At 35.6% G+C, this 14304-nt stretch overlaps 1 protein-coding gene across 2 annotated transcripts in view; it reads left to right on the top strand.

Annotated features, from left to right (window-relative positions):
• The window catches only part of LOC144439094 (H(+)/Cl(-) exchange transporter 3-like), a 53080-nt gene extending 39334 nt beyond the window's left edge, over positions 1-13746 (top strand). For both annotated transcript variants that reach the window (XM_078128355.1, XM_078128356.1), the window contains 9 exons: positions 1040-1125; positions 1787-1908; positions 2778-2892; positions 3217-3312; positions 4139-4197; positions 4494-4601; positions 5393-5517; positions 5929-6023; positions 6471-13746. In XM_078128355.1, coding sequence (XP_077984481.1) covers positions 1040-1125; positions 1787-1908; positions 2778-2892; positions 3217-3312; positions 4139-4197; positions 4494-4601; positions 5393-5517; positions 5929-6023; positions 6471-6561 — 897 coding nt within the window. In that variant the 3' untranslated portion in view covers positions 6562-13746. The remainder of the gene's footprint in view (positions 1-1039; positions 1126-1786; positions 1909-2777; positions 2893-3216; positions 3313-4138; positions 4198-4493; positions 4602-5392; positions 5518-5928; positions 6024-6470) is intronic.
• The last annotated feature ends 558 nt before the right edge of the window (positions 13747-14304 follow it).

The following is a 14304-nucleotide window of genomic DNA, read 5'->3' as shown; positions in this document are numbered from 1 at the left end:
ACCTTTGGTTACTTTCACTAGCACTATCACACTTTTCATGTTTGGTATCAAGATGAGTACACTTTGTAAAGATAACTCCGAAAACCCAGAATGAAGTAGGAAATGTAGAAATGAAAATGTTGTCTAACTATTATTGAAAGTAATAATTAAAAACATCTTTTGTAATGGTGACATTCTAATTAGATTAAATTTTAATTTAAAATTCAATTAGATTGGAAATAACATTGAAGACAAATGTGTGCTGTGTGACAAGTAATTAATATTATAATGAATTTAATTACATGTAGTTCTGGTTCTGGTTGAATAACATTGAATGAAAGTAATACAATCAACTGTGTGCAGCCACTCTAATGAAAGACAACATTGCTTGTTTGGGGCCAAAATGACAATGTTGATAATTAGTGGTAAACATCACCAAAGCTTTGTGTGCCACTAGAAATTTCAATGATGTACATTATGTATATTTGCAAAACAGATATATTTATCCTTTCTGTCACATTGGGCAAGAATCCAAACTGAGCTCAGTGCCCTGTATAAATTTCTTCACAGAATGTATGTTTCATCTAATTATGATATTTGTGTCACTTATCTGTGGACTTGAAGGACTTAAACAACCATCGCTACGATATTCTGCTATATCCTAACTGACATTTTGATTTTTTGAATTTTTGCTATTTTTCCTAGTCTATTCTGACGACTATTCAGAGCTAGTCTCAAATCACATTCCTATATACAGCATGATTGGTCGAATACATAATTAAACATTTAATCGTGCAATTAGGTCACACAATGAATTTATAATTAGAGGTCATTGACCCACATACATCGATTCTGTTCAAATTTTTTGCACACGATATATGTATAGTGGGACAGAGCTTAAATGCTCTGAATTAGCCATCAGGGGAGACGTGGGAACAGAGCGAAAATTTCGGAAAAATTGAAAATGTCAGTTAAGGATAGCAGAATAGTGTAGTACTGATAGTGGGTTAAGTCTACAGGTACATGTAGGCTAATACTTATATTTGTGTTATCTATGTAGGTACCAGCAGGTTTGTTTATTCCCAGTATGGCTATTGGTGCCTGTGCTGGTAGACTTCTAGGTATTGGAATGGAACAACTTGTGTAGTAAGTGTTCACAATGCACAGTTCATTTCATCAGACATTGTCAAAACAGTGTGTGTCACACACACACACACACACACACACACACACACACACACACACACACACACACACACACACACACACACACACACACACACAGTGTTATCAGTGTTACTGCAATGCAAGCAGAATAGAAGCTAATCTTTTCAGATCTGACGTTAGAGGCAGACAGATCAGCCATTGTGGCAATGCTCTAATCTCCCTTTTCCCGAACATGCTCAGTGATAAGCCTGGACTGATGATGTCATGACAATCTAAGAACTAGAGTAACACTGTACTCCGAGAAGTCTCTGGGTTAGGGAAAACATGTCTGCAATCAAAACAATAGCGTAATTCATACATGTTATCCAAAATAGATGTTTCTGAGCATACCAAATCTTCCATCATTGCATTCTTTGATTGTTTACAATGCAGTGCCTGTATGTACAACAGCAAACTTTTACACAATTTTTTTTTTTTTTTAAAAATTGCAATTTATTGAGAAGCAACTATGTTGTTTCATATTGTTTTTTCAAGTAGAAAAACGTTGTTTTATTAATAACAAATCTAAAACAATTATACCTATTTCTCATGCATATGGTCATTTTCATAATTTTTATAATTTGCTGTATTTATATTACAGTTTAAATTCTGACTGGAATGTGTTTGATTCACTGTGTCAACCGGCAACACCATGTGTCAATCCTGGGCTGTATGCTATCATAGGAGCTGCTGCAGCACTAGGTGGTGTGACACGAATGACAGGTAGGCCCTGATAATAATAATGATAAAGTGAATTTATAATTCTCCGAAGAGCCCTGGGCACTCGCACGGAACTACTAAAAAAATGAAACGATACAGAAGAGAAATGCGAAAACCTATAATGAAGGAGAGAGAAGTGTGTAAGATAATAAATAGTACCAGTGTAGATGCTATGCGTGGCATTGAATCTCAAGATCTCTCAGTAAAAATCTGGAGATTCAATGTCATGGATGGCATCTACACTGAAGAAGTATATCTGTCATGTTCAAAGAATATACACAGTGAGCATAGATGATGGATTGTTACAGACATCAGCATTGATAAAACTACAGTTATACATATATTCAAATGCTGAAATCATATCAAGATTTATTTTTTGTTGTTTTACAATAATATCCTGTAGTGTGTTGTTAGTAGTACACTTCACCATTCTCCAAAACAGCTTTTCATTGAGGAATTTAGGACAGTTAACTTAATATACATGTACATGTACAAAAATGTAGTTACTTTACTGATATGTTGGAAATGAATGTGACGTTTTGATCTGTCTGCTATGGGCATTGATTGCACAATGACATTAACACTGAATAATTAAATCATTTGTGGGATCAAGGTCTGTAGTAGACAGATCAGATCATCACATTCATTTCTAATTTACTGTTCTGAAGTAATATTTTACTGATTGATACTTTGAATCATGAACAATATATTCTCCATAACCTTTTATGTACTTTTCAATAAATTGAAAGTATACTTTTAAATTACAGAAGTTACCAAAAACAAAACTTCACCTGTATAAGTTTTAAAAATAAATTTGTTGTATGTACATATTGTTAGATGAAGTAAAATCAATGTTCTGATTTGATTTGCAGTGTCTCTGGTTGTTATCATGTTTGAACTAACGGGTGGCTTACAGTATATTGTACCGTTGATGGCAGCAGTTATGACGGCTAAATGGGTTGGTGATGCCTTTGGTAGGGAAGGAATGTATCCTTTAAAATCATACTGACTTTTCATAGGAAGTATCAGAACATTGTAGATTATGGAATGATACCTTGTACAACCAGTAACACCCAAGTAAACCGCCAAAAACACATTTCAAATACAATAGGGCTTCTGTACAAGATTTCAAAGTGATATTTGCTATCAAAAGTTCCCAACATGAGTCACTAGAAGTCATATTCAGAAATTTTACTTTAGAAATTTTAGTGAACATTAAAGTACACCTAATTTTCATTGGGAACCTTTTGTTTGTGCACTATTGTTTGCGCCATCTTACCAATCTAGGAAGTTTCCTTGACTGTGAAATAGTTATGATGGTCATATATACTTAAATGGCTATCCCTATCTGGACAGTAAAAGAGAATTTGTACATAGTACAATTGCATCTGATGTCATGAGACCAAGGTATGTATGAAATAATTTGTATCTTTTCCATCAATGGATATTGCATGCAAAATGCATGAAACACTGAATGTATTAAATGGCTCTATTTTTCAATATGTCAGTCTTACATACAGAATACAGAATACAGCTATTGTGAAACTAGCTGTAGAAGTAACATGACTCAGAAATCACAATTCCAGCTAACATTAATTCTATATAGACTTCACTTGCACGCACAACCAGGTCCATAGTTTGATTCACAGTAAATGTGAAGTTGGAAGTGTATTAAATGGTTTGTGGCACAAAAAGATCGATGTAAAATTGGTATGCAGTATCTTAAATAGGGTTTTGTCTTTCCATGATATTATGTGTTATAGTCTTACACAAAAAAACATTAAATGTGACTTGGGGAATGTATAAATGAATGCATAGCTACATCTTTGCCACAGTCTTGCAAAGAAAATTCCTATGTGAAATTACATCTTTTTACAAATATATATTTATTGAATAGGACAGTAAAATATAGTTACTTTGGAATGGTAGTTTGGAAATGAATGTGACGTTTTGATCCATCTACTACAGACCTTGATCACACAAAAAACACATTTGTACATCCGTGATCTAAGACAGATCAAATCATTGTATATACCCTTCCAAAGTAACTATATTTAGTGTCCTATTGATTCTTAAAACCATGAACAATATTCTCCATTTCTTGAATAGCTTCGCAATATGAAGTTTCACAACAGAAGAAAAATAACACTAGAATTTAGTGTGTTGTTCATGTATATTAATTATCAGTATGGATTTGCTAACATATACTATTTGTCATGTTTGAAATGTGTAGGAGAGCTGACCCACCATTGTCTGTTATAACACAGGATGGTATGACAGTAGAGGAAATAGGTATGTAGTAGTATTTTTGTCAAATTGACTAAACTCTGATATGATGTCTGTAAGGTTACTTCAAGTGTATATTAACCTGTGAACAGTACATTATATTTGTTTTTTTACCAGCTCTGGTTGTTACTGCACGATAAAATTACAACAAAATTGTGAATAGATTAGATGTACAAGGATTTCAGAACCACAAAACTTTTCTGTGTGTATTTTAAGAACATCACACCCAATGGGAAAAGCTTAGTTTTGATATGTGAAAAGATATATATTGACAATTTTTGTATTTTTTCTGTCCAAAACAGAGCATCTTTTGGGTGAGAACACCTATAATTCTTACCCAGTGGTGGTGTCCAAAGAATCTCAAAGACTTGCCGGTTTAGTTTTAAGAAAAGATTTGAATATAGCCATCAGTAAGTATCATTAATATTATTACATATGTACCAGTGATTACTTGCACCGGTGTTGCACTCGCATACTAGTGGTATTTTCACTGCAGTGCAATACCAAAAACAATATTGCATACCTGCATACAAATAAGGACGCAATCATTCATTCTAAACAAAAGCATGTGATCACATAAAGGTCATTTTTTGGGAAATTTGTTGTTTCAGATAAAAATGTAATAACAGAACCCCATGCTGCATGAGTGCCAGTGTGGGTACTCTGGGAATATTTGCACTCATGCTTGCCGTGTTTTCTGTTGCACTTTCACTCGCTCGTGAAAGTACTGCGACAAACACTGCAAGCACTCGTGCAAATACCCCAAGTACGCCATGATTGCACTCATGCATCATGGGGTTCTGTCACATTTATGTACTCAGCTGCTATCATTTTCTTGTAAACCTAGATTTTTTCACCACACGAAAATTTTGCCATTTTATGGTCTTCAGCCCAAAGTATTTGTTGTGATTTACTGAGTCTGGTGCATTGTGGTTCAATGTATGGTACAAGAGGACACTTTAGTTACTACATACTGCAAAACCTAGATATTTGTAGTACTAGAAAATTTTGCAATTTTACAGTCCCCAACTAATTCTCAAAGACTTTTTTTCACAAATTTTTATGCCAGTATTTTAGACTAAAATGCAAGTAAGATTTGACAAGGGCAGTGAAGATTACTTTTAAGGTGTCACAGTGAGGGAATTCGTACTTGTAGTATTTATTCACCAATATTGAATGCTTTGATTTTATGTTAATGTAGGCAATGCTAGAAAATATCAAGAAGATGTAGTGACTCAATCCAAGGTCTATTTTAGTACTCATGTTCCGAGGTACTCTATAGCGGGACAACCCTCACCGTTAAAACTTACCAAGATCTTAGACCAGGTAAGGAGTACATACCTTTGAATAAACTAGGTAAAATTCACCTACTGGAAACTTATATATTATTAGCTGCAGCATGTGTTTGAATATTGTATTTTACTCAAACAGGTATATTTGCATGCTTTTGATCCATAGTTTCTGATTTCTGAAAGTGGGTCAGGCACATTAACTTTCCAGATTTTCAGTTTTCAAAGTGTGCTTTTTATAACAAATTGTTGTGACTTTATTGGGTGTTATAAGTGAAAGAGTTGAGAATGGTTACAGCATCTGTTTTTGGAAGATGTGAATTAATGTTTGGGGTTGTATCCCTAGCAGTATGAATGAGTAGACACACTGTGGAAGATTATGACCCAGACAGGGTGTTGCCACTCTTGCATCTAATAAAACGACTTTATAACCTTGTATCCTCGACAGAGTCCATTCCAAGTTACCGATCAAACACCCATGGAGTCAATTGTAGAAATGTTCCGTAAACTTGGTATTAGAACATGCCTGGTCACACACAATGGGTAAGTGAAAAGTTATACAAACACACCACCCCCCACCCCAACCCATCCCCCACCACAAAACAACTAAAAATTGATATTACTTTATCAGAAACAAATTGAACAGCATTTTTTAACTGGTTGAGAATATCACCAACCTTTGCCATGAAATACTCAACTATCAGGGCCCTCACTTCTGGTGTAAACATTACTTCTGAACAGCACTCCAAGTGGCCAAACTATATGATCTTTTGTCTTTCAGACAACTGGAATATGGCATTCATTCATGTTGATTTTATATTTTTTGCTCTGTGTGTGTGTGTGTGTGTGTGTGTGTGTGTGTGTGTGTGTCATTGTGTTTATGTCCATTGTTTACTTGTAGTTATGTGATGTCAATCAATTTCACCACCTGTTACAACTTATACACCAGAGTTTTATTCATTCTTTTCCATGCTCTCTCTCTGTCTCCAGACGATTACTTGGTATCATCACAAAGAAAGACGTCCTTCGACACTGGGCAATGTTGAAGAACCAAGATCCAGATTCTATCATGTTCCACTAAGAGCATAAAACTCTGATTTATGAAGCGTTCTCAGTTATTTGGGAGAGGTACTGCAGACAACTAGTTAACAAGCATGATAAACCATCCTGGCATTATCATCTGATGTCCTTGTAAATAACACCGTGAACCCATCCTGTAACTCTTCTGAACGACAACCTTCCTATTGACTCCTGTAACCCTTCTGAATGACAATGTACCTAAGGACTCTTGCAATCCTGCTGACAAAGGACACCCACAACGATCTCCAAAGTTCCTACCAACTTAGGACACCTACCTAAGGATACCCGTTTGACTTATAAAACCTACCTAAGGACTCCTGTAACCCTCCTGACTAATGACAACCTACCTAGGGTGTCCTGTAATCCCCCACCCCTACCTAACTCCCATACTCATTTGGATGTACCTTAGATAGGCCATCCAAGAAAGGTGTCCCGAAGCCCACCTGAACTATTTCTGAATGTATGTGCGGTGACACCAGAGCATTTTATGTGTATAGCAAAATGTGTCCTCCCAAAAGTACATGTACAGGAGTCACAAGTAGGAGACTTAACAATAAACATGTGTATGAAACCCGGCCACAGTACGTTATCAAACCGATAGATGTCAGAACTGCCATCTAAGGTGTTTAACCTCGTCTTGTAACAAATATTGTGTCAAACTTTCAAGTCTGTAAGTGGCAGCTTTATCTTGAGTTTCAAGAAAGTGTGACAATACTAATGTCATCATTTGTCACATCAGTAGTTGTTGTGAAGTTTAGTGTAAATGTGATATATTAAAGATATATAGCCTATGATATCTTCAAAACATGGTATACACACAGAAATTGATATATAGCCCACATTCTATCTATCCCTTAGTTAAAAGACATGGTATACACACAGAAAATGAAAACATATTGCCCATGTTCTATCTTTCCCTTAGTTACAGGCTATGGTATACACACAGAAAATGAAAACATATTGCCCATGTTCTATCTTTCCTATAGTTACAAAACATGGTACACACACAGAAAATGAAAACATATTGCCCATGTTCTATCTTTCCCTTAGTTACAGGACATGATACACACACAGAAATTGAAAATGTATAGCCCACGTTCTATCTTTCCCTTAGTTAGTCTATAAAAAAACAGGGTATGTAAACAGAAATTTTGTATCCTGTAATGATATAAATCATGAGCAGGATAACGGTTAATGGTGATACAGTAATGAAATCTAGTGATGAATTTGATTAACCTGCTCCCACATCAATAACATAAATTAAAATTTCTTAAACAGGCAGTCATATTTATTTTCCATATACTTCTTCTTATGTACCCGAGTCTCAAAAAAATACCTTTTTAATGGACTCTAACTTTATTATTTAATTTTTCAGCATTCTGTAATATTTTGGTGCTTCGGCAATGAATTTATTTCACTTGTATTAGATTTTTCATTTTATCTACTGTGTATAGTTTGGATATTTTCACACATTTATTTGGATCAATTGCACGAAAACAATTATTTATCTTTTGCTTGATTTGAGTTTTGTATGATTATTATCACTTTATATCTACTCAGCGATCACACATGAATTTCTTTCGTTAATTTGAGAGCATCGTGTAAAGTCAATGTGTTGATTTCGGGGAAATTTATACAGGTGTGCATGTATGTTAATTATTAGGTATATAGAACTGAAGAGGTAAGTCAGATGCGGTCGTATGACGTTCATTGCAAAGTCCCATGTTGGATTACTTTGAAAGATTCATCGTCGTGACGTTTTCGCAAACAAGAGCTGATATTTCTTTTGCGACGCTGCAAAATATCTTGGATGGTGCCGTAAAAGTGGCTGTGTTGTCCGCAATGAATTGTGTACACATGTTTTATGAAATGTATTCAGCTCATGGTTAACTGGAGTGCCATCATTATAAATCTGTCAATCTAATATTGGAGAAGGATTAATATGTGGATGTAAAAAAAACAGACCTGTGGCAGACTGTATAAAATATTAGTCCTGAAGAAAAGAATGATCCTTTGTAATCCCTTGTGGCTCCACTGATATTAATCCGAGACTCAAAAATTCATTATTCAAACATTGGTGTTAAAGGAGACACAGTGATTGTAGGAGGAGGATGCTAATCCCCTCTCCCTTACTCTACCAAGAATAACTTTACCAACCTAGTGTTTCTCGTGTCAAAATAATCCTCAATCTGACTTGCCCCTTGGACGTACGGTATGCAAGAAAAGAGGCTGATTTATCCATCCACCCTTAGTGTTGAATGGATATAATGTGACCAAATGAATTGAATTATTACAAGTAGTAAGCTCAATTTTAGCATAGTATATGAAGTAATGTTCAGCTATTCAGTGTATTTACAAGGGACTAGATTTGCAATAGCATTTGGTCACATCATTCCCCCCCCCCCCAGCTCTTTCCTCCCCTGCTAGATTTTATTTATAAATCCTGTGCCTTCTCTAGACAATGAAAAAAAAAAACAAAGACAAGAAATTTTGTAAGCAAATATCAGTGATGCAGATATGGGAACAAATTGGTGCCATAAATGAATTCTGTAGAATGGAAAATTTGGAATTCAAGTACACACATCCACCCTGGCCCTCACCCCAACCCCAGCCTAATGTTTGCTATATTACACAGCAAATAACAATATATTGATCTTCTACACACTGTGTTTGTTGACAAACAAATGTTGTTATTGATTGTTGTAGAGGTAGATGTAGTAGTGGTTGCCGTAGTTGTATTTTGAGTTGTCTTTATTATTAGTCTGTAAGATATGAGGTATCGTACTACGCTGTCAATTAGCCAACACCGTAGCACAACACATCGTACCATACAAACTAGCAAGGTATCTTAAAGTGGCCTTCGATTTATGGAATGAACTAAAGTCCAAGAGTATCACACTGTGCAATGATTGTTGAGAAGTGATGGTTTTTAAAAAATATTTCTTCATCTTCTACAATACTTACAGCTTCTATCATAGGAAGGAAATGACCTCTGCTTATAGAATAGTTATTGAAGCTTGAACATGATATGTCCTTTTGTTAGCATCGATTTCCTCCTATTCTGCAGTATTTATTACCATTATATGTGGAAACTTCTGTTGACATCTCGGCTTTACAATAACTTGCACAAAATGTGGCCTCACATGCATGGAATAACTTAGTCTGTAAGGTACGCCGTGACGGGGCGCCCTCAACCATCGGCCAGGCCGGTGAGGGCGAAACGTCACGACGTATCTTACAGTCTAGGAATAACTGCTAAAGACAAAAAACAACATTTTTTGATATTCTGTACATTTCTGGTTACTTGTGTAAATAATCTCCTTCCTTTGTTATGCAAACCAAAGAAGTCTTGTATTTAGTGAGAATGGTAGCTAATGTATTTTTTTAGGAGAGAGAAAAAATGGTAGTGTAATAAATTTGCTATGATATGTAAGTGATTCCTCATTCTGCTTTTGCTGGGAGGACAAACAAGCAAATATGCAGTATAATAGTTACAAGAAAACTTTCCTGGTTTATTTCAGTGTTCATGTTATGTGATAATGAAGAAAATATAGAAAGTTGAATAGTGCAGTTTGAAACTTTTGATGAAATCCATCAATTGATGTAACAGAAATTATATGTGGAGAGAGATATTTTAAGATGTTTTTTTTTTTTCGTTTGTAGCTTGGAGTAAATATGTTGCCTCGGTGATATAGCATTTAGAGAGGCTAATGCAATAATATGACATTTATATATTCCTACTTGATTGGTATACTGTTTGGGTGTCTGGTGAATCATAACATTTGTGATCAGGTTATTTTGGGATAACTTACTGCCTGTTTGATGTTACCATTCACTTGCTGTGGTGGATGCAACCAAATTGTACATACTACACTTTAAGATAGCAATATTCCAATTTCTTGCTACATTTTGTGTTAATTCAATAAACCGAAATGTGCTGCTACTAGACACAGACATGCAGGCACCAATATTTTGATGTCTGCATTTTAATGTGGTGGCATGTTAGTTTATTTCATTTAGACAAAATGTAGCAAGAAACATTATTGATACAACCTTGCTAACTAATAAAGTGTAGCTTGTGTAATTTCTTACTGGTTTCTGTGTGGTTGTATCAAACAGCCAGTGAACAGTAACATGAAATGGGCTGTAAAAATGAAACTCTAATCTACAGCAAATAGTCTTGTCAGATTATTTAGAGATATGCTGTCTAACTCTAACACAAAGTAGTGATGCGCAAAGTATGACTTGCAATGTAGTCAGATGTCCATCTTTGTATCTTGTATAGTTTTGAGATTTGATACGTTACTGGCAGTCTAGTCACTCATTTTGTGAAATGATGATGTGGTCCTATCAATTTGTATTTGTTTGGGCTGTTGTGGTCTCTGTGACATCATTAACAATGTGTATCCTAGTGATACATGTATTGAAATTTGCTAGGAATTACACTTTTTTGAATGGTGTGCACCAATATTATTAGTCCTGAAATTGCCAAGAATGATACATTTTTGAATGGTGTGTGTCGAATATATTAATTTGAACGTCATAATTGAATGTTGCCAAGCATTAGAAATGTTGAACGATGGAAAGTATCAAAAATCCTCATCGAAATTTGTCATGAGTTAAAAATGATGTAGTAACAGTACATTCCAGAAGTAACCTGCTTGTTTTTTGTGTCACATTTGCTGTAACAGATTTCAAAATGTATTGATAATATGCAGTGCTATACTAGAAAGATGTCCAACTTAATTTGGTCTCTCGGTAAACTGTAAGATACGTCTTGTCATTGCACCCTTTGTGAGAGGTTTGCTGATAGGGTGGTATGACCCAATCTATCTCTCTAACAGACTAACCTGTCAGCTACATGAAAAGCAAAATGACCAGTTCATTATTATATAGATTACAAGAACTGTAGTTCATTGTGCTCTAATTAATTGTGGTTAAAGTTGGAATTTACAAATTTGTGTAACATTAGTTCTATCACCATATGACAATACATACCCATATTAGTTGTGCAACACTAGATGTTTATAGCCAGTGTTGTTTTAAAAATGACATATATGTATGTATGTATATATAAGCATATTTTCTATAACACCTACTACACGTATGCAGAGAAATGTATACCTTCCTGATGTATTTCCATAATATTTGTAATGAAAAACATATAGATGTAAAGTTGGGTTTTATGATTCTCGGTGACTTGTACTCACAAGACCCCCTGTAATGTTACCCTTGTTTGCCTTAGAAGACTGTCGACAGTCGTTCATGCCTTTTTTGCTACGTTTCATCTAAAACAAAGTCGTCGCCTCGCTCCGTAGCACTGACATACTAATGCGTACTGATAGGAACTGTGATTGCAGAAGGCACGAACTGTGAGTGCCGCGGGCAGCTCATGCCTCTGGCACTCGCTGATCAGTACCTTGTTTATAGTATTGCTCCAGAGCGAGGTGGCGACTTTAGTTTTAGATAAAATGTAGCAAGAAAGGCATGAACGACTGTTGACAGTCTATTGCCTTAGCTGAACAAACATGTTGATGTCGGATGATATAAAGAATAACACAGAGATGGTAGCATTATAACGAGGCAAGTTTTGAAATGTAAAACAAGACAGAAAAACTGAATTTTTTTAGTAAATTATGGCCACAAGCATCCACTGTAATATCTCTGGATGAGTCTTTCACAGACCTTAAATACACTGTATTTGGTGAGAACAAATGTACCCATATTTTGTTGTAGATTAATATGTACTTTATATTTTACCTGATACATATACAGCCCTTTTCATGTTACCGTTCACTGACTCTCTTTGATACAACCACACAGAAACCAGTACGAAACTGTACACGCTACATTTTAAGATAGATTGTATGAATACAGTTTCTTGCTACATTTTGTCCAACATGCCACCTAGTCTAGGTCCTATATGGTATCATTACCATTTACACCTCCACTCACTAGTCTAGTTCGCATACGGTATCATTACCATTTACACCTCCACTCACTAGTCTAGTTCCTATACGGTATCATTACCATTTACACCTCCAAACCACATTGGCATCCAGACTACATGCCGCCATGAAGACTTACATAATTTAAGGTTTCTGTGTGGTTGTATCAAACAGAGCCACTGGACATTAGTTTGAAATGGGCTGTAGGTTCAGGTCATTGTAGTTACTTACGGGTTATTTTTCAAACAGTTATGTACATAGAATACCATTATTTCCAGTGTTTCTAGTGTGAATAGGAATACTATAAAGGCTGCTTTCAACCACAACAGACATAATGCATGCTCTAGATAATTGTTCATCTTTCTAACTGTGAGCTTCAAACCAGAATAGACAGTACTGTTACAAGACTCCACGTCTGTCCACAATAAGCTGTTATAACTTTCACAAGGTTGTAAAAAGAAGTCATTTGGTGATGCTCCATGCATTGTTCTACTTACCTCACCACTTACCTTTCATGGTAAGGTAAGCGGAACATGTGGAGCACTGCCAAACAACTGTATTTTACATACTATACTTCCCCACATTTGAGAGTTTAATTATTTCAGAGCATGTGATTGACATCCACTACACAGTGTATTCTTCCATTTATGGGAAAGGGGAAAAAGCCAATCAGAGCCAAGGAATTTGTAAACATATAACTGTATATGGAAAAGGGGACAGCCAATGGGCACCAAGAAATTTACCTGTCGGTTGACCTAGTAAATTGTACATTTCTAAATATGGAAATGGGAAAAAGCCAACGAGAGCCAATTAATTTGCATACATATAACTGTATATGGAAAAGGGGACAGCCAATGGGCACCAAGAAATTTACCTGTCGGTTGCCCTAGTAAATTGTATATTTTCATTATATGGAAAAGGGAAAAGGCAGTGAAAAATGATAAAATTTGCACAGGTGACTTTATAGAGTGTCTACAATTATCAATACCTTTAACCTGTGATAGTCGGGTTACTTTCCATATGTTTTAAAACACAAGTGAGCTGCAGTGAACAATTTTTTTAAAAGGAATCTTTAAATTTGTGATATTATTTTTGAATGTATGTCATGTTATGAAATGTTGTATAAAGACAAACCAGATATAATGATTGTTAATTCTATTGTACATATTGATATGTTGTATATGTAATCTTATCCAAAAGTGAAATAAATGGCTCACAACTAGCAGTATTTGTTAGTCCAGACATATGTTGTCTGTCTGTCTGTCTGTCTGTGTGTCTGTGTCTGTTTGCCATTGTCTGTGTGTGCTTCTGTCTATACTAGACTGTCTGTGTGTTTCTGTGTATACTAGACCATCTGTCTGTCTATCTGTCTGTCTGTCTGTATGCTAGTGTCTGTGTTTCTGTGTATATTACTAGACTGTCAGTCTATGCCAATGTCTGTGTGTGTGTTTCTGTGTATACTAGGCCATCTGTCTGTCTGTATGCCAGTGTGTGTTTCTGTGTATACTAGACCATCTGTCTATCTGTCTGTCTGTATGCCAGTGTCTCTGTGTGTTTCTGTATATACTAGACCGTCTGGCTGTGTGTTTCTGTGTATACTAGACCATCTGTCTTTCTGTCTGTATGCCAGTCAGTGTGCGTGTTTTTGTGTACACTAGACTCTCTGCCTGTATGCCAGTGTCTGTGTGTGTTTCTATGTATGCTAGACCATCTGTCTGTATGCCAGTGTCTATGTGTGTTTCTGTGTATACTATACCATCTGTCTGTCTGTATGACATGGCCAATGTCTGTGTATA

This window comes from Glandiceps talaboti, chromosome 8, assembly GCF_964340395.1.
Source record: "Glandiceps talaboti chromosome 8, keGlaTala1.1, whole genome shotgun sequence".
Classification (NCBI taxonomy): domain Eukaryota; kingdom Metazoa; phylum Hemichordata; class Enteropneusta; family Spengelidae; genus Glandiceps; species Glandiceps talaboti.
This window is presented reverse-complemented; position numbering and strand designations above follow the sequence as displayed.